Source organism: Nomascus leucogenys, chromosome 12, assembly GCF_006542625.1.
Source record: "Nomascus leucogenys isolate Asia chromosome 12, Asia_NLE_v1, whole genome shotgun sequence".
Taxonomy (NCBI): Eukaryota; Metazoa; Chordata; class Mammalia; order Primates; family Hylobatidae; genus Nomascus; species Nomascus leucogenys.
This window is the reverse complement of record NC_044392.1, coordinates 98,737,997-98,757,624: the sequence shown is the minus strand read 5'-3', so window position 1 is coordinate 98,757,624 and position 19,628 is coordinate 98,737,997. Positions and strand designations below refer to the sequence as shown.

The 19,628-nt window shown below is 45.2% G+C and overlaps 1 protein-coding gene and 1 long non-coding RNA gene across 3 annotated transcripts in view; one reads left to right on the top strand and one right to left on the bottom strand.

Annotated features, from left to right (window-relative positions):
- Positions 1-4,100: 4,100 nt before the first annotated feature.
- On the bottom strand, positions 4,101-9,364 carry LOC105738394. The gene is made up of 2 exons (XR_001114196.1): positions 9,119-9,364; positions 4,101-4,522 (listed from the first exon to the last, which is right to left on the bottom strand). It is a non-coding gene; the product is annotated as an uncharacterized LOC105738394 (long non-coding RNA).
- The window catches only part of LHX8 (LIM homeobox 8), a 32,780-nt gene continuing 17,864 nt past the window's right edge, over positions 4,713-19,628 (top strand). The window contains exons 1-6 of one of the 2 annotated variants that reach the window (XM_003260209.2): positions 4,713-4,887; positions 6,507-7,012; positions 12,902-12,988; positions 13,394-13,555; positions 17,231-17,352; positions 19,367-19,587. In XM_003260209.2, the coding sequence (XP_003260257.1) occupies positions 6,995-7,012; positions 12,902-12,988; positions 13,394-13,555; positions 17,231-17,352; positions 19,367-19,587 (610 nt within the window). In that variant the 5' untranslated portion in view covers positions 4,713-4,887; positions 6,507-6,994. Of the gene's footprint in view, positions 4,888-6,506; positions 7,013-10,686; positions 11,238-12,901; positions 12,989-13,393; positions 13,556-17,230; positions 17,353-19,366; positions 19,588-19,628 lie in introns of those variants that run through there. The other variant, XM_004090018.2, reaches the window with a different exon arrangement.

Sequence of the window (19,628 nt, the reverse complement as noted above, 5' to 3'; positions counted from 1 at the left end):
GTTTCGTTTCCAAATACTTTTCCTGTACTATTTTAATAGTTCCTCCCATCCAACACTTAGCTCAACTGCTTTTGACCTATGTGAATGTGTTTCTGATGTCTGTCAGTCAATACAGAAGCGTAATTTCATTAAAATATATATGCTCAGGACTGAGAGAACATTATAAAATGAAGGTTGGCTAAAGTTCAACAGGGCATCAAATAGCACTGGCAAGAATTTTCTTAAACAGATGGTGTAAAATCTTGCTAACACAATAGTGTGTGCTTAACACAGGAACAATATCAGAAACAGATGTGTTCCAAATGACCAAAGTACCAAACAGAAACAATAATCATGGAATATACATTTAAAAACAATACCCTTGCCAACTGGGAAAAAAAAATTTAAATGCATGTCTTTGTCAAATAAGAAATGCTACTGATATTTTTCCAGACTAAACTTGGCATACAAATATTTTCCCTTTTGCATTCTCTTATACTTGGCATTAAACTTCCATGAGGGTGGCCAAAATTAATGATATAATTATTAATACATGTTAAAAGAAACTAATCACAGGAAAAGGAAATAAGTCCTTGATTTAACCTAAGAAATTCAGAGGATCTAAGGCCTTCTATCCAACATTTGGAAGGGAAAACATTCTCAGCCCAGAAGAATTTCACAGGCGCGCGCATAGGTAGACACACACACACACACACACACACACACACACACACACCCCTTTACCTTTTAAAAGGGCTGTATACTCGTGCGTGGTCAGTTACATGTATTTGCCCAAGCATTACACCATAGTATTAAAAGTTCTAAGGACCAAAGGCTATGGCTGGCACAGGAACTAAAGCCAAGTAGAAGAAACTCGAATCCCCAAGGAAGCCCTTCCAGAGGCTGAAATCGCGGGCCTCCGGGGTGACGGTCAGGCCCAAGGGCCCTAGCCCTCCAGGGCTACTGCCTGCCCGCCTAGAAGCCGCGCCCGAGGAAGGCAAGCGGCGAAGCCACCCCGAAACGACAGCGGCCTCCCCCGGCCATATCGCTCCCTCCAGCCTTTCCTCCCCACTCGGGCATCCGGAGCCTGTCCAGCTCACGGGACAGCTCAGGCACATGTCTGTTCTGACCTAGTGAAGCCTTGCCCCCGTGGCCTTGTTTGTTGCTGGCTTCTGTTGTGGTTTTTTCTCTTATTTTCACAGCGTTCTGTGGGGTGCTCGAATGTGCACAGCGGGGCTTTTGAAGTGTTGGGCAAGAATTACCTACCTATTTACCAGTAGATACGGCTGAGGGGAAGGAGGGCTTGGGCCTTGAGTCTCCTTCAGGCTCTCCTTCTCAGGAAAGAAAGGTCTTATCCTCGGAAGACCGATCTGATTCCAGGAGAAGAATGTTCCCCATGTGAAACCCAAGCCTCTGCCCTGGGGTTTCCCACGGAAAAGGATGCGAGGAGGGCGGCGGTCAAACCCACCAGGGCGACGCGAGGAGCCTGTCTCAGGGCCTGGCCTCGGGTAGGCGTCCAGGTTCTCGGAGCCGCGGCCACCCACACCGACTTTGGATTAGTGATGAGGAAGGGCGCGGGAGAGGATCACACAGGGTCCTCCATCTGCTTTCTGAACAGAGCTTGTTTCCGGGGCACCCGCTCTCGTCGCCCAGCCCTGCGCCCAAATGCCTCAGTACCTCCCGGAGTGCACCGCGCGGTAGGGCTGCTCCCAGCCTGCACTGGGGCTGGAGAACTGGGGCCTGAAAGCCGTGGGGACCTGCCTGACTCCAGGGCGTTTCTCTCGAGGTCGCTTTCGAAGGCAGGCGCCAGCCCAGGCCTCCGGGAGAGAGAAAGGGCCTCAACTCCCAGTGGACGCGCCCTGCGGGTCTCCGCCTCGCCTCGGCGTTGGGGTGTTACCAAGGAAAAGCAACAATATTTTTGACCAGCAGGCGATGAGAAAGTGTTCGCCCATCACGCGATCCATCTCCCTCCCCTGGCTGATTGCCATCCTGGAGCCCATCCAACCACCCCCCGTCCCCGCCCCATCCCAGGCCCAGGCTCCACACGTGCCTAACTCCATTTCCGCCTAACTCCATTTCCACCTAACAGACCGGGCGCAGCGCTCAGGTCCCTCAAGACTCGCCGCTCCTACCCCACCCCCAGTCCCGCCATCCTCAAGGTCTTCTAAGAGAATTCTCACTTCTATTATAATACTTCAGGAGACTGGGAGGAGCCACACAGCCAACCTGCAAGGGCACAAAATATTCTTTGCATGTAGCACAATGGTTAAGACCTTGTAATGAGTTTAGGTTCAGCCTCTGTCGCTAGTTTGTCGTGAGAATGTGGGACACCTCTCTGAGCTTCAGGTTCCCCATCTGTGAGTCAGGCATAATAATACCTACTTCACAGAAGATTGTGAGGAATACATATGACAATATATGTAAAAGCTGGGCAAACCTAAACAATACATGGCACTTCTTATAAAAGGATGCAAATTCATCTCTAAAAATACAAAGTCTTTTTAGGAAAAAAGTTATCTCAGCCTGGGGGGAAGGGTGGTTGAGAGAAGCAGAAATTCTGGCTTAGTTTACTGCCTACTTTTTTTCTGCATCCTGACCTTTAAAAGACAGATTTACATGGATTAATCCAGGTTATTTTTTTAAATGCAAGAGCTTCCTCCCCACACACAATACCCCGGAACTACCGAAGCAGGGCAGAAGTATTCTGAAGGAGAGGAGGGGAAAGAAACCTTAAAAAGGCATCGTATGTGTTAAAATCTTCAAAAGAAACTGCTGCCTATTTATTTCTTCCCAAAACTTTGAGATGCAAAAACAATAATGATGCAAACTGTAAAGAGCTTAGCCAGATCAGGATGTTATTACTGAGAGTTGGAACAACCTAAAGACTCCATTTAAAATTAATAATAATAAACACCTGTCAGAGGCCCTTCTGAGGAAGGGCGGTGGTATTTGAGGGAAATAAGTGGGATTAACCACTTGTGAAACAATTTTTGCCGTGTTTCTAAGCCTACAGCAGCTATAGCTGTGTTCACAAATCTTCTTGGTGTGTCTGCCAAGAAGACACACCAAGTCTTAAGAAACCTAGTGGTTTCTCACTTAGCGCTGAGTAATCTCAATATCGCAAGCGCTGGTAAAACCATTCCAGGTTGCATGGTCTCTTCCAGCTCTTTTTCAGGACTTTGGAATCCCAGCCAATTCCTAGACAAGGGCCTGTTTCTGCTTGGATGGACTGTGACTGGGGAGAGACTAGGCCCAGCCACCAAGGCACCCAGGACACACTACTGTGATCCTCTGTAGAGCGGGACCTGTCGTACTCAAGAATGAAGACTCCATCTACTGCCCTCGCGTCTCCTCCGTGTTCTTCCTCCTCTTTGTGGACTGTAAACGAAGGTGTATCTCCTTTCCAGGCCAGAGAGGACGGTGTGCAGCAGCGCCTGGCTCCAGATGACCTCAGCTCCCATTCTGACTGTCCACCTTGGGTCCTCTTTTTACCCTGAAGCATGTCAAAACCTACATCAATGTCTGGCCATCACACACAGCATTTCCAAGTGCGTCCAGAGTCTGCCTATGGGGACTTGCCCCAGGCGTGGCTTCTCCTATCCAACACGTTCCTACTGGCCGCCCCCTCCCCCCCCCCAGAGCCTCCTGTATAAACAGAGGCTCTGACTCAGTTGGTCTCTTATGCACTCAGAGTAGGTTTCCCAATTTAATTGCAAACGCTGAGGTCTGAAGGACTCGCAGGAGGGAAGAACTCAAATGAACCATAATGCCTGAGGATCCCTTGGAGGTTATAAGCTTATAAGCCTCTGTTATAAGACAAAATAGCAAAGTAATTAAAAGTCAGGCCTCCGTGTCGGATGTCTGGGTTTGAATTCTGACCTGGCTTGGTAAAATATGACTTTGGGCAAATCAAAGAAGTGAGGTTGTATATGCCACAACATCAGTGGGGCGTTTGACAAATAACAAGCCACTTGCTAATTATTATGTCAGAATTTTCATGCCCTTTCTTACCTAGCTCTTCAAGGGAGGGAAAGATGCAGGAATTGGGCAAGAAGGTACCTATGCAAAGAGGTAGGAAGCACTAGAATTAAGAAGGCAGAGAAAGACATGAAACCCCCTGCGCCTACCAGCATGTACTTTCATTCAGAAAGCAATTTTTTATTGCCTAGTGCCAGGCACTGAACTAGGTTTCAGAGCGTCGTCGGAACAGCACATGGTTCCTGCATCCAGGAAGCTTGCAGAGCCTCAGGAAGAACTGCAGTGGTCGACTTTATTCACATTTGTGTCGGGAAAAACTATTGCTAAAGACTTCTCCCGAGTGGTCAGTGAATGAGAAACAATAAATAGCCTTTGCACAAACTGAACCAGGCAGTGCAGCCTCTGCTATTGCACACGATAACAGGAGTTTTGGTCAAGGCCCAAAAGGAAAGTTCCAGAAGTGAGCACAGACCTTTGGACCTCAGTCTGTACGGAGATCGAGTTACCATCTATTCAATCCAGGTTTTGGTCCACTTGCTGATGATTAGACATCGAATTATGTAATCTGCAAGGAAAAGGAGAGAGAACGATTTTACCGCAGATTTAAGCGTTCTCCTTTTTCCGCTTCGTGGCCGTTTTATTCGGCACTTCATGTTCATTCAATGCTGTTTAACCTCAGCAAGAGTAGGCGTGGGAAGGTGGCGCTCTTCCCCACAGGACACCAGACGCCCCCCAGCTGCTCAGCGGAAGTGGGCAGAGGCAAGAGGCTAGCGGCTGGACCGCTTGTGCTGGATTGGTAAAGAACTATCATGAATCCATTTACTGAAAGTGTCAATTTCTGAACTCACCCTAAAGAGGACAAACATCGCAAAGTAGTTAAAAGTCAGGCATTCGCGTCGGACGTCTGGGTTTGAATTCTGCCCTGGCTTGGTAAAATATGGCTTTGGACAAATTAAAGTAGGGTTGTGTGCCATAACGTCAGTGGGGGCGTTTGACAAATAATAATCAACAGCTATGATTACTGCCATTTTCACAATATTCAGAAGGTTGTGCAAACTGACAGAAGGGTGCCAAGCATTTTTAAATGTGCTAGAGTAACTCTCAAATAAACCAGCGACAAAGGAGATAAAAAAGGTGTTCATTGTGCATCCTTGGGCCTAGTTGCCACGACAGAAGTGGCTGCAGGCAGCTGCACTCATCTCTGGAGCCTCTGCAGCCCAGGGAGGTGCGTCTAACCTCGTGACCGTCTGAACCCCTAGAAATGGTCAACTCGCCAAAGAACATTGAGCTACTCTTCACTGGGGAAATTGGGCCTTTGGTGGCTCCTCAACATCCAGACCTCTCTAGAGAGGTGAAGGAGGATGTGGTAGGAGAAACATTCTATTCACTGAGAACCTCCTGTGTGGATGAACACTTAATTCAACATTGTGATTTTTTATGACAATTTCCAAGTGATGCCATCTTCATTTTACAAATGAGGAAGCTCAAGTGTTAAAAATTTAAATTGCTCAAAATTCCATTACACATTTGCCTAACTTCAAACCTGTGCTCTTACTATAATAACACGTTGCCTACCTCTTAAACCCTGAACTCCCATGAAGGAAGGAAGGCAAGCAGGGAAGGAGGAAGGGAGAGGAGGAGGACAGGAAGGAAAGGAAGAAAACCTTGCCACAGTTACAAGAACCTGTAGCAGAAATGCATATAGAAGTTGTTTAAGTTTTTAAAATTCATGGCTCAAGATTCTTGGGCCAACTTTTTTGGTAAAAGCATAGTTTTATGAGTTACACCTGAGGTGGAAGTGTTGCTGGGGAGAACCTTAGACACCAAAGTTGTGGGCCGACGGCACAGGCTTATGTGGGGCTCATTCACCCTGGCTAACAACTGGAGCTGAGGGTTCCCTTATCAAAATCTCATCCAAGCCTGCAAATAGGAGGCTCACACAGCCCCACTTCTGCCTCTCACCCATCCCCAGAAACCGAGAAAACATCTGGTTTTTGCACTTCGATAAAGTTTGGCTTTGCTGCCACACTGGCCGAGTTGGGCTTTCAGACATCCCCGGGGAAGTGGGAAAACGGGGATGTGGAAGGGAAGGAGAAGCCTCTAGGGTCTCGGTTCCATCCTCTTTCTTGATCAGCGAACTCCAGGCTATATCTGCCCGGTTTGCCTAGGACTTGTAGGGAAACGCGGTAAAGGGAGGCGGTTAGAGAGTTGGATTCTCTCTCTCTCTCTCTTTCTCTCTCGGCACCTTGGATTTCGGCTTTTACAGAATTACGCAGGCAGAGTTCTGTAGAAAGAGGTTAGAATCAGGTTTCCATTGGTCCTGATTTGTTTATCATTCTGAACAGTAAAATGCATATAAAACCGGCACCTCCAAACCACAGGCGTGCTTAAGGCGCGATTGTCGGCTTGGAAATGTCACAATGAATAAATGGTGTAATGGACTTTAGCGTTTCGCGCCACAGCGTTTAGCGGGAAGCTTTCCAGGCTTCCCTGCTCAATTTCCGGCTCCGTGTGGTTCCTAACTTTCTCTCTCCCATCCTCTCTCTTAGACTGGAAACCCTTCACCTATTTCTTCCGTAGCGGACCGGGAAAGCTTACTGGCGCTCTGCGAACCGGCTGAAAAGAAACACCCAGTCACTTGTACAGACTCTTGGTCGCAGAACTTGGCTTTCCGCTATTGGTCCTCCAGAACCGCTTGAGACAACTGGCCCCAGCTGGCGCATCAGACCGCAGTGAGGAATGCCGCGGGGCGGGTGGCGAAGGCCGGGTTTGCCCGCCAGTGGATTCCCCGGTGTCCCGCGTGGAGCAGGCTTGCCCAGCTGGGAAGCCCATCAAACCTCAGTCTTGGCCCACAGTGGGAGAGAGACCAGTGAGTCCCAAACGGAGGCCCTCGCCCGCTTTTGGCGACCTCCACTGGCGTGAATAAACGCACCCCTCTCTTACCCTCAGAAACTGTGGGTAGCAAGGTCTAAAACGGAGTCTGGGACCGGTAAGTCCCAAGGTGAGCCCGTATACACTCTGCTATCTCTGAGGGTTTATGCAGATTCTGAGCAGCGCAAGCTTGTGGAAAGAACCTCTAGAAGCAATCTCCTAAAGTCTTTTTCCAGACTAATATTTATAATGGTTACACAGGATGGGAAAAAATCCAAAGACACGGCCTCCTAACCCTGAACCAAGTGTGACATCCGCAGTTTCAGAGTGGTTTTAGCTGAGATTTCACCTTCAGGGATCGAAGGAGTCGCCACCAGAATTCTGCCAGAATCTGCACCTTCTTATGATCGCGAAAGTCTCCCCATCCTCCACCACCTCCTACAGTCCTATGGCCCACTGTACCCTTGGCGCTGGTGCCCTGGATGTGGGCGGTGAGGACGGCGGGCCGGGGAAATCTTGGGTCCGCAAGAGCGGGGCTCTGTTACTGCCCCTGCAGGCCGCCCGGGAGTCCTGGATGCGCCTCCTTTGACCACGTTTTCTCCCAGGCTCCAACTGTGCCTCGCCCCGGTCTCCACAGGTCTGACCCAAGCGAGTCCCTAGAAGGTGGGCGGGAGGAGCCGTAGCAAGCGTAGTTTCGGGAATCCGAGTTTCCGGAGATTGCCTGAGCACCGCAGAACCTCCAGGTTAAGTTCTCACAAACGTGTGGTTACTCACCCCGAGGAGCTCAGGGGCAAAGTGTTCAATAGTCAAGTTGGTGGGGACTTTCCCTACTTAAAGTTATAATTTGCTAATTCGGATCTATTGCTTTTAAATATCGAGTTCCAGAGACCTCTGTCAAAGGAGGCTTAATTTCATCCCACTGATGAAGGATGTTTATAAACGGCGCCTGCAGTGCGAGCTGAGTGTGAAAATATCCATTTTATGCCTTTTGATAAGAATTACCGAGGCAGAAGGCTTATTAGACGATTACAAATTTCGCAGCTGCTCGCAGCCCAATTAGGCAGCTCTTCGGGTGAGTGGAAGCTGTGGGGGTCAGGGCGGGTTGGTGTTCCCTCTCTCCAGCCCCGGACCTCCAATCAAGGCCTGGCTCCACGGGATCCAGACCCCTTCCCTGCCCAAATCGGTTTTTAGGGAGATACACTCAAGGCTTCCCTTGAGCAGGAGAGGCACAGCCTGGGACAGGACGCACTCCGAAGTCTCTCAGGCTGTCTTTCCCATGGGCTTGCAAAAAGCCCTGTGGTCGCGGATGTTGGTAGACACCTTGGGTGGGCCTGCGGTCTCTGATTTTCAAATTTTCAATTTAGTAGGTAGGAACTGTCACGACGCAGGCGATTGCTTTTCCACCTGTGGACACACAAGATGATGTTTTTTTGATCAGAGTCTTCGTTCAAAATTGGAATCAATTGGAGTTTGGGCTAAAAACCCTCATTACTAAGACCAAACAAACAAACAAACAAAAAGCTCTTTTGATTTTTAGCGCAAGCACCCTTGTAAAGTAGCAAGATAACTTTTCCATTGCCCCAGCCGAGGACGAGCGTGGGTAAGAGGCGTGACGCAAGCTCCAGGGAACCGGGCCACCATGAAGAAGCTATACCTTCGTACGCCCACCCCTGACAAAAGGTCAGAAGGTCGTTGGACCCCAGACCGACAGTACGATCAGCCCTGGGATTCATAGCAAACACATTCCCCTCTTCTTGCACACTCGACCCCCAGCCAAAGGCTTATACCGCCTAGGACATAGAAATGGACTCACCGCCCAGAGGCTTACAGCTCAAGGAGGGGTGCGCGCAGCTGCACCCCGGGACAGGTCAGCATCCCACAGGGCGCCTGCAGTAAAGCCAGGCCAGACCAATCTTTCAGGTCTTCTGCTCCTGTCTGACGACCGTTCTTCTTCCCCAAGCCCAGAAACCTCTAAAAATGAATCATTTTCTCCACTTATGCAGAGATAGATGCTCTTAGATCAAGGTTAGTATTTTGAAAACCTGATTGAGAGCCGCCTGATTAGGCGAGGGTGGGTGGAAAGACCGCATAAATGCCCGCACCCCCGCCCTGCTTCCCTAACACAGCTCTAGCTCTCTCTGGATCTCCAAATGACCCGCGCGATAAATTCTCCTCGATAGTAGCCAGACAGTACCCCAGATTCACTTTAAACCCTAACACACACACACACACACACACACACACACACACACACACACACACAAACTGTAATTAAATATCCAAACTGGACCTTTATGTTTAATTCCACTTTCAACGAAATCCTGCTCTATACACGAGCTGATGGCGCCAATGTTCTGCACGACTCTGACTTTCCATTCGGAAGAGCGGTCTCCAGAACGATGCTATTTCATGGAAAATGCATTATGTGAATTTCTCCACCACCCCCAATACCGATTTCTGCATTTGATGAAAAACACAAGTCTTTCTGGTTCCCACGCACAAGTTAGCTTTTTGAAAAGTCAGTCCACCCCAATCTTTCAATTTTCTAAGAGGGCACAGATTAATTATAGCGTCCTCCTCCCTTCGCTCAGTAAATTTAAACGAGATCTCCCAGAGAGGACCGGCAGGGGGATGGCTAATATTACTTGTGCGCAGCTGCGCGAAAAGAAAAACAATGGCGATAGGAAAATGCTCTGAAGACTCTAGTGTTTATGGGAGAAAAATGCAATGGAGGAAAAACTAAATTTGTAGTGGTAGCTCGGTCCCAGACTCTTACACAGGCTCACTTCATCGCAGGAAAGGCTATCTATCTCCTCCGCTAGCCGGCTGCTGACCGAGCTGGGGTCTGGGCAAGATCATTTCGATCTTTTTCCTCTATACAAATAAGGCAAGGAGATAAGATACGTGTGTGTGTGTGTGCGTGTGTGTGTTTTACATATATATTTCCATCTAATTAAAGCAAAATCCTAGATTCTGTTAAAGGCCTTTAAGAAATAGACTCCTAGATCTTCTTAGTTTCAGAAGTTTGCTTAGTTTTTTTAAATGGAAACAAAAATCATTAAAAAGAATCTTTTAACCAAATTTGTCTTTATACACTAAATAATGAAATAAAGTTTATACCACAAAGAGTCTGTTTAAACAAACACACCTTCCAATCTTAATCAAAACTATGGTACCCTGAGTACCTCCCTCCGCCGCTCCCCCGCCCCGCAGTCAGAACTTGAGGCAGCAGACAAGGCTGCTCGGGCTTATATTTTGTCTAGGAGATGAAAGAGCAATACTCATTAGCAACATACTTTTGTCTTTCTTGTAGCCTTGATTTCAAATCTAGTCGCAAATCATAAGCTTTTGTGTTGCTCAGATGTTCCTTCTTTATCTTAATGAGAAAACTTTTCTGAAAGGGAGCGCGAACTGCTAGATAAGTCAGCCCCCAGGCTGCCAGGAGCGGTGGCATTCCTCGGCTACACCGGAGAGCTGCGAGTTTCAAGAGAATGACTAAAACTTTCAAGTCACCCAGACCTCCACTTCCCCTTCTGCTTGCTGCAGAAAGAGATGTAACCTGAATCTTTGTTTAGGTTTGGGTTGGGGAGCGAGAATTTAAAAGTTATGGCAAATGCAGACAGCAGATTTTTTAAAGTCAAGTTAACAGGACATCCCCCAATTTTTTCTCTTTAGTACTAAACCTGAAGTCAGTTGGCGTGTTCTGATAAAGATTTTAACATGTAGAGAAGGCGGGTTTTCCTGAAAGAGGTGAAGCAATTTCTCCAGGAAAAGACTTTCCCCCACACGCCCCCTTCCTTTATATTAGGTTCCACCCTCTGGAAAACAAAACTTTTTTTTTTTCTTTTCCTGGAGGGACAGAGCTCAGTGAAGCTGGGAAAGGAATTTTAAGAACGGTTCATCAGAAAGTGGTCAGGCCACAGCGGCCTCTTTGGACGAAGACACACTTGTAGCATTATCCTTCTCGGCATCAGCTTTTATTAGTGGATCGGGGCGGGGGAGGGGGGAGATCGGCAGACACGGACAGCCTCTGACCCTCTGGAGTTGGTATGTGATAAGCAGCCCTAGCAGTGCCATGTATTGGAAGAACGATCGGATGTTTGTGTGTAAACTAGTAGCAAAGGACGTGCCGGAGCTGGCAGTTCCCCCTGAGAAGGTGAGCGAGCCGACGTCTGGCCAGACCAGCTGAATCGCAGTGTCCTTGAAACTCGAGTTGTTTGGGCTCCTAAACAAGGTTCAGAAACTACCTGTAACGGCCTCATCTTCAGACCTGGCAATTTTTTTTTTTTATTACGTAGTAGCGTTAGTCAGTAATCATTGCACTCCCCCCCAAAAGCTCACTTAACCTGAGACATGGAGACTGTAATTTGGGAGATGAAGCCTCGAGCCTAAGGCGCTCTCAGGTCCATGTGAGTTGTGCTTTTGTTCTATTTGCTGTGGTGATCGTGGCGGTCCGGGAGAGTGGGTCGGGAGGACTGGGCGGCTGTCGGCTGGAACCGGAGACCCGGCTCGTTTCGCTCGGCTGCCCGCGGACACTTGCCTGCCCTGAGGCACCCCTCCCTCTGCGGGGCTCCAGAAAGGCCTCCGGGATCCCAGGGCTTGCCGGGAGAGCCATTTTACCTAAAATGCCAAAAGAAAACCGCAGGGCACAAAACGAGTCACGCGGTTTGTCTGAGTAGATTGGGGAAGCTGACAAGCTCTCACCTCACTCGGGAGGCAGGACCTGTGGGTATTTGGTGTTTTAAGTTTGAAATCATCTGCAGCCTGTCCGAGGGCCTCAGCAGGACGCGCGCGGGGCGCCCCTGACTATTTCTTTGCTCCGAAGCCGGTTTGGGACACCAGGCGAACGCGGAGCTGTTCTACTTAAACTCCTTTTGTGTGTGAGGACGCGGCCTCAGTGCAGCTACTCTGGGTCCCGCGTAGGGAGCGCACCCCAGAAAGGGAGGGTCTCGGCCGAGGGTCCGGGAGGCCCCCAGGTTGGTATCTTGCCTGGTGCTTCCACAGGGAGGGAGAAGGGGAGGCGAACAGTCAGAAATGCAGAAGTGCGAGCCGCTCGAGTTCGGGGGACCCACCCGCCCCCGAGCTAGAGTTTTTGGAAACGAAAGCGGTCTAAGCCCAGAGACGCTGCGTTTTCGTTTAAGAACAAAACTCCAGCAAATACTTGGAAACACTTGGGTAACGCGCGTTGTTTCTTTAAAACATTTTGTCAGAGGTTGGGTGAGTTCTTTTAATGGCACAAATTAAATTCAGCTGGATATTTTCCATTATTCTACCCGCTTTTTGCGCTGGTTAAAAATAATCCTTTGGTAGCTCAAATGTTGACTTACTGAGCAATAAGTGGCAATTTACACCTTAAAGAAACGAGTGTAAATCACTCGCGACTCTAATTGCTGTAAGTTTACGAAAGAGCTGCTGGCTCGGTTTAATCTGAAGCATTTTCATTCAAATTGTCATCGGAACAAACACCAGGCTTCTTAAATCCCGCTGTAATTAGCTTTCAAGTATCCTATTAAACCTCTTCACCTTTCGGGCTATCCTATTCAAAAAGCCCCCTTTTAAAAATATATGTGTGTCTTGCTCTTTTAATTGAGGTTATTAAAGAAATCAAGTTTCTTCTCCCACCCCCTCCTCAATCCTCTTTTCTTCTCTCGCACTCCACCTCCCACTGCCCCGCACCCCCTTTAGCCCGGTGTTCCCCGCTCCGCTATGATTGACGTCTGGAAAGAAAGCGCTTTGTGAGGGGATGATTGTTATTAACTTGTTATCCCCGGCGGGGGGGCGGGGAACCGACGTGCCCGGGTGAGCGCCGGGGACCCGGAGCCCGGTGAGCGCGGGACGAGCTACCGGCGCTCGGGTGGCGGCCGCCAGCGGCCGGCGAAGGAGGCTGCGCGCCAGCCCGCCCGCCCGCCCGCCCGCCCGCGGCGCCCGGGCTCAGGCGCCGTGACGGCTGCACGCGCTGCCCCGCACTCTGAGGGCCTTCATTAGCTCGCTCCCTGCGCCAAGGCTGGGGCGCGCAGCACGCTCGGAACTTCTGCTCTGTTTCTCCATACTTTCTCCCCCTCCTACTCTGCAGTGCCAGGGGCTCATGTCAGAGGAGTGCGGGCGGACTACAGCCCTGGCGGCCGGGAGGACTCGGAAAGGCGCCGGGGAAGAGGGACTGGTGAGTGCGGAGGGGCTCGCGTGTTGGCAAGACTGGCCGTGGGGAGGCGGCGCAGGACGAAGGGCCGCTGTCCCCGCGCTCCTTCCAGGGCCCAGCTGGCCCCTCCTGCAGCAGACAGAGGACGGGGCGGGGAGGGTCTGGGTGCGGTGGAAAGCTTAGCTGGCCTGCGAGGAGGGCAGGGCGGCAAGACTCCTGGGGTCCGAATAGGTCAGGGGTCGGCAGCCCCGGCGGGTGCGCGGCCAGAGCTTGGACTCGGGGAAGAGGGCGAGAATGGTGACCTCAAGAAGCTGGGGGTGGGGTGGCCAGGGGGAAGGGAGGGGAGGCGGTGGGGGCGCCCTTGTGGGTAGGTGGGATGCGAAGGGGAGGAGGGGTCTAGAAACGCCTGCGCCTCGCGGTTTCCTGTAGGTGAGCCCCGAGGGAGCGGGGGACGAGGACTCGTGCTCCTCCTCGGCCCCGCTGTCCCCGTCGTCCTCGCCCCGGTCCATGGCCTCGGGCTCCGGCTGCCCTCCTGGCAAGTGTGTGTGCAACAGTTGTGGCCTGGAGATCGTGGACAAATACCTTCTCAAGGTAGGATAGGGCCTCGGGTGCGAGGCCCAAGGGGAGCGGGCGTAGCGTGGGAGCTCTGGGGAAAGAGTAATGTTGCTCCCACCAACCTTTCCTTTCAAGTTCTGGATGGAGGTTGTAGGCTTTCGCAGAAAATCAGCCCAGTTTAGGGCAACTCATGCGGTGGGATAAAGTGAGAAGAAATCCCAGACTCTTCTATGTCGCTGCAAAACAGCTAATGTGTGACACACCCTGGTCTGGACGCGCCGGATGTGTGTGGATGCCCTGGAGTCGGTGGAAGGGAAGTGGAAAAACCCTTATCCATTCTGAGATAGAAACCTGCTTAGTTATTTTTTACCCAGCCCCGGATTATTCCTTTCTTAAACATCTTTGTTCCCTCTAAACGGACTGTGGTCTCTCCACCCCAGTGACGCCCACGCCCATGCCTGCTTAGAAGAATTTTAAGTTGGTATGTATTAACTGATTCCCCTTTGCAGCGTCTCTTTTGGTGAAAGCCACTGTAAAGTAGCTTAAAGGATCTTTTCTGGACAAATTTTAAAAATACGGTCCTATGTTTTTTACAGTTACCTGAGGCTCTTCCAAAGTAAAAGTTTATAGGTGCATTTAAATAAAAACCATTTCAATATCTTCCTGCTCTTATTAAGGTTTAATACTTCTAGGCCACTCAATGCTGTTGTTACGTCATCTCGAGTGCTTGGGGAGAAAATGGAAATTGATATAAAGTTAGACACACACAGCCTGGGAAGAAGTGTTTCAAGTGTGGTTTGAGAGTTGACTGTCTTAATTTGTTTTACTTTTCTCCTAAAATATTGTGGGGGAATTTTGTTGTAGAAATTTCGGCAGGCCACAGTTATCCACCTCAGTGCAGATCATGGTCCCATGTGTCTTAATCAGAATATCATGGGGTTTCAACTTAAATAGCTTTTTAAAACCACTATTTAAAATAATGGTCTCTCCTACACTGAATTAGTAGCAAACCAGTTCACTTTCTATTCTCTCCCCACCCTGCTTAGGTTTTCAAAAGGATTAATTATGGAGAGTATGTGTTCAAAATTCGTGTTAGTGGGTTTCAGTTTCTACCTCAACATACAAAGCTTCATCTGTAAAATGGGAATGCTACCCTATAGATAAAACCTAGAGAAAATGCCAAAAGAAGTTTTGGTAAAAAGATTTAAAAATGACTAAATTAATCTTACTTGGTGGTTGATTCTTAAAGCTGGCAAATTAACATTGGCTTTCTCTTTAAATCTGCATTCTTAAGATTCCACTTTCAGTGTTTCTAAAACAGCCTTTTGGATATTGCAAAATCATCTTTTGGGTTAAAACTAGCATCTTATTTTTAATGAGCCCTCTCAGTAATTACCGTAATCATTAAGAATGTTTCTGAGTAGACCTATGAAGGCTCTAACACTTCACAGAGATGATGTAGAAGGGTTATGATGAAGTGACATTTAACACACCCTCTGAAATAGATAATAGTTTCTAGTGTTAATCTTGTACACATTTATATATTATATATCTTTGTATTGCATAAAAATCTAAGTTAAGTGAGTTACATAAAGCTTTCCTTTGTAATAGGGCAGGAGTCCTCCCAATGAAGTCTTCCATGTACAGTATTATTGTACCGCTTCTTGTATTCTTTAGTGTGTAAGTTCTGACTAAAGTTTGATACTATATGATTGACAAAAACTGAATTATTAACCTTTATTTTCCATTTTGAGTACTTCCTGCGGATAAGTTTGAGTTTAACTTAAGTCACTGATTTAAAAAAAAGTTAGACCTAGTATAGAAATATTATTTTAGGGTGTAACTAATATAGAAAAACACTATTTTGTGAGGCAAATAAAATGGAGTTAGAACAGAATGACAGGAGTTAGATGCATTGATTACCTTGTCCAATAACTTCAGTGCTCTGTCCTTTGGGTAGTTTTTCTGGCTTGGTCCAAGTTATATGTTTAGACATACACAGATTAGATCAATAGCAGGTTTATAGTCTCCAAAATCTCTCTTCACCTTACTTTACTCCCTGGCAAAGAAATGGAAGATAAAGAGACGTTTTAGGAGGGAAGTGAACTTTGAAAAAAGGTGACAACCAGGTCTGGCTTTAGGAGGGAGTAAGAGAGAGGCCATGGCTCTTCCCCTAAAGCCTAGCTTTAAAAACAAAACAAAACAAAATCCTGGGTAAGATTGAAATACAGAAGGCCCTAAACAGTGGAATTTTAGAGGAAGCCTGTTCTTCTAAACTTTATACTGGTTGGTCCCATTTTAGGAAAAAAAATATAAGGAAAATGCTTTTTTATTTCCAAGACAGTATTAAACATTGTTAATATTATTTATTCTAATTTCCTCAGATTTCTTTCTGTTTTCATTGTTATTTTAAATATTGTCTATAGTAAGCATGTAAGTTCTAAGTTCTTGTAAAGACCAAAACTTTTTGAATGTGATCAAAATGACACTCTCATTAATGCTTTGGAAAGAGACACATAACTATAATTAGAAGTCAGTAAAACTTTCAGCTTCGAAGTACCTTTCATATATCACAGAAAAACATGTTGGACAGTAGTTCTAATTTGATGGACACATAGTCTTTATTATGGAATAGTTGAGCAAAAGCCATATCTCACAGTCATTTACTTTCCTATTTTAGTCATTGGATCCATTTTTAGGGTGTAATTGGTGTTTTTGTATGTTACTGTTCTTTTACATGAAATTCAATTAAGCATAAATCAGGTTCTTGTGTCCACTTAACAAGAGCAAACTTTGGGAGCCTGCATTGCATGCAAGCCAGTTCTATCTAATACACATCTTCATACTCCAGGGCTAAAGTTGTAGCGCTTATAATATAATGGCAACAGTTTAAAGTGAGAGTAATTATGACTTGTTCCCTGGATTGACAATATTTCATGTTCCTATTTAGAAAGTATAAAATACTGGCCTTATTAAACACCATCTTATGTTTTACTACTTGAAGTGTAAGTGGAAAACAATGCTTGGGTGCTTTTTTAGAACCACTTATGATTAGATTTATTTTTTTCTCCCGTAGCCAAATCAGTAAGCAGTTTTACCAGTATACTTTACTACTTATTGCTATTGTTTCTGTTCAGCTGTTTAATATTAGAAGAGAGCCCGGGCTTCTGCTACATCAACATTTAAATTTATCTGAGCAATTTCTGTCCTGTATAGGTAACTATCTTACAAACCTGCATTTTCACTTTCTTTATTGCTCTGTTTAGGGGGTATACAGTTTATAATTGTTTAGCCAAAAAATAGGTTGAGAGAGTATGTGTTTTGTCTTCTTTAACCACAAGGTTTCATGCTGGGAAGAACTTGGTAAAATATAACAAAAAAACCTGTATGTAGGACTTTAAAGTAACCAAACTATTCCCTGTGTTCATAAGGGTTCCATTTAAGAAAGAAAGAAAAAGCAACCTGAATTCTTCAAAGGAATAGAAAATATTATAAACACAAAATGTGGCATATGTTAGTATAAATTTTTGGTTGAAGTCTAAAACATAATATATCCAGATACATGTTTACAAAAATGACGCCTTTTGGATGAAAACATTCAGAGCATGTGTTAATATATAAAGGGGCCAGTTTTTTAAATTGCCCAATACACAAAACCAATGAATACTTTTCTTAAATATGGTATTACAGTGGCTTCTCTTCCCTTCACAGGTGAATGACCTATGCTGGCATGTCCGGTGCCTCTCCTGCAGTGTTTGCAGAACCTCCCTAGGAAGGCACACCAGCTGTTATATTAAAGACAAAGACATTTTCTGCAAACTTGATTATTTCAGGTATGCTATGAAGCTTTTTCTTAGTAGATACTTGAAGAAATTATTATGCAAAGAGACTTTTGTAATTGGCTTTTTCTTGTTCAGTTTTATTTAATGAAGCCTAGTTTTTCTTATTTCAGAGATTTCAAAATAAGGGTGCTTTCCTGTTTGAGATATAATGTGTATAAATAAGCATGTTTATCCTTTTTGGGAATTCAGTGGACAAAAGTTAATTTTAAATAATACTTTCACTTTGGGGAGTGAAAGTTTGAGGTATTACAAACAGGAAAACTTTTTTGCTGTACATAGGTATAAAGTATGAAAAACAAGATGACTTATGACAACGCCCCTGTTTGGTGAGAATGGTTAGATGAAATAAAATCATTATGGGGGAGAAAAATCAAGATTTTGTTATGCTTTTACCAGTTTACCATAGAATGATTCCTACTTATAAACCTATAAAATTCTAAGGGTTTGCACACCATGATAAACCGTGGTATTCAGAAGAATTGACCATTCTGTTATAAATACACCAAATCTAATTCTGCCTCAAACTATTTCTTTTGTCTGATCTTCTGTTTCTAAAATTAGATGAGATATCACATTTTCTGTGTGTGATCTCTGTATAGTTTAAATTTAAGGTTTCTTCCAAGGTGTAATTCTGTATGAACAGTTGTGTAGAAATTAAAATAATTCTCAAGAATGACTTTTAAAAATTACAACATACTTTATTTACTTTTCTAAATGAAGAAAAATGTTCATTGTAAAATGGGGAAATTAATACTATATAATAAAGGCTGTAATACTAATTATGTTTATACTCCATTTCAAAAAATGATTTTAAAGAGTTTAGCGATTAATTTAAATAAAAATTGCTAGGTAATTTAAGGTAATTTATGAGACCCAGAGTCTTTTATAAAATCACAGAACTTTATAATTACCAAAAAGGCATATTTCTCAGCAGGTTTACTTTTTATTACTTCAATAGTGTTAATAATTTGCTTCCTCGTTCACTTGGGATAGGCTAATGTTAATTTTTTGTAGTAACTTAAAGCCCTTTGAAAGGTTTGCTTTGAAAGATTCAAGTGAAAGTCTAGTTCTTTAGGATTTTTTAACTCCTTGCTTCATGTTATATTATATTCTGAAATTTATCTTTAGGATTCTATTTTTCAGAGTAACTAAAAAAACAAAGTGGTAATAGCTTTAAAGATGTTTCTATCAATAAATAGACACTGAGTAATCTAGTGTGATTTGGGCATGCAGGGCCACGACTGTGATTGTGATAGGAGACATGACAAAGAGTTCCAGTCACTCAGGCTGTAAGACGAAAAGAAATATTTACATATAGCTTTGGTATTTTAAGATTGACCTGCATTTAATGTCCAGTTAGGACTCTGAAAATTTAGAAAATATTTCCTTCCTCCTATGGATAGCAATACAATAGCTTTTTCACCAAAGGAAACATTTCTGACTTTTCCTTTCTCACCCACCAGGGTGAAGAATTTCTGTTATATACATTCTTTGATAATTTCAACATTAAATATTTACATATTTTAACATCCTAAAAATGATATTCAAATCATTTTCTAATCATCTAAACTTGGTTTTAAGAAGTCATTATTTATATCTTCAGTTTTTCAGTATAAATATCTTCAGCATACTTTTGCACTTTTAGATTTTCAGTCTGGAGAGTATGTGTGTTTATCTTGATTCTTTAGGTAAATTTATAAATGCACTGATATTTGATACAACAAAAGGGATTTTAAAACTCATTTTAAAAGAAAACTTCAATCTTCTTTTAGAGGAACAGAGAAAAGGTCTTATTTTTATAAACAGGTTTGAGTTGTGACCCTATCTCATCTTGATTGCTTATTATATTGACTTTCAGAAAAATAATTGATTCATTTCATTCTCACAATATTTAAGTACTTAGGTTATTTCAGTGGGGTAACATAATGTGCTGGTTTAATATTCGACTGATGAATATCTCACCAGGCATTAAAATATTTACCGTCCACACCTCTGTTTAATGTAGAAGGTATGGAACTCGCTGCTCTCGATGTGGGAGACACATCCATTCTACTGACTGGGTCCGGAGAGCCAAGGGGAATGTTTATCACTTGGCATGCTTTGCCTGCTTTTCCTGCAAAAGGCAACTTTCCACAGGAGAGGAGTTTGCTTTGGTGGAAGAGAAAGTCCTCTGCAGAGTGCATTATGACTGCATGCTGGATAATTTAAAAAGAGAAGTAGAAAATGGTAAATATGTACTTAAATACTTTTGAGTCTTTAGAGACAGT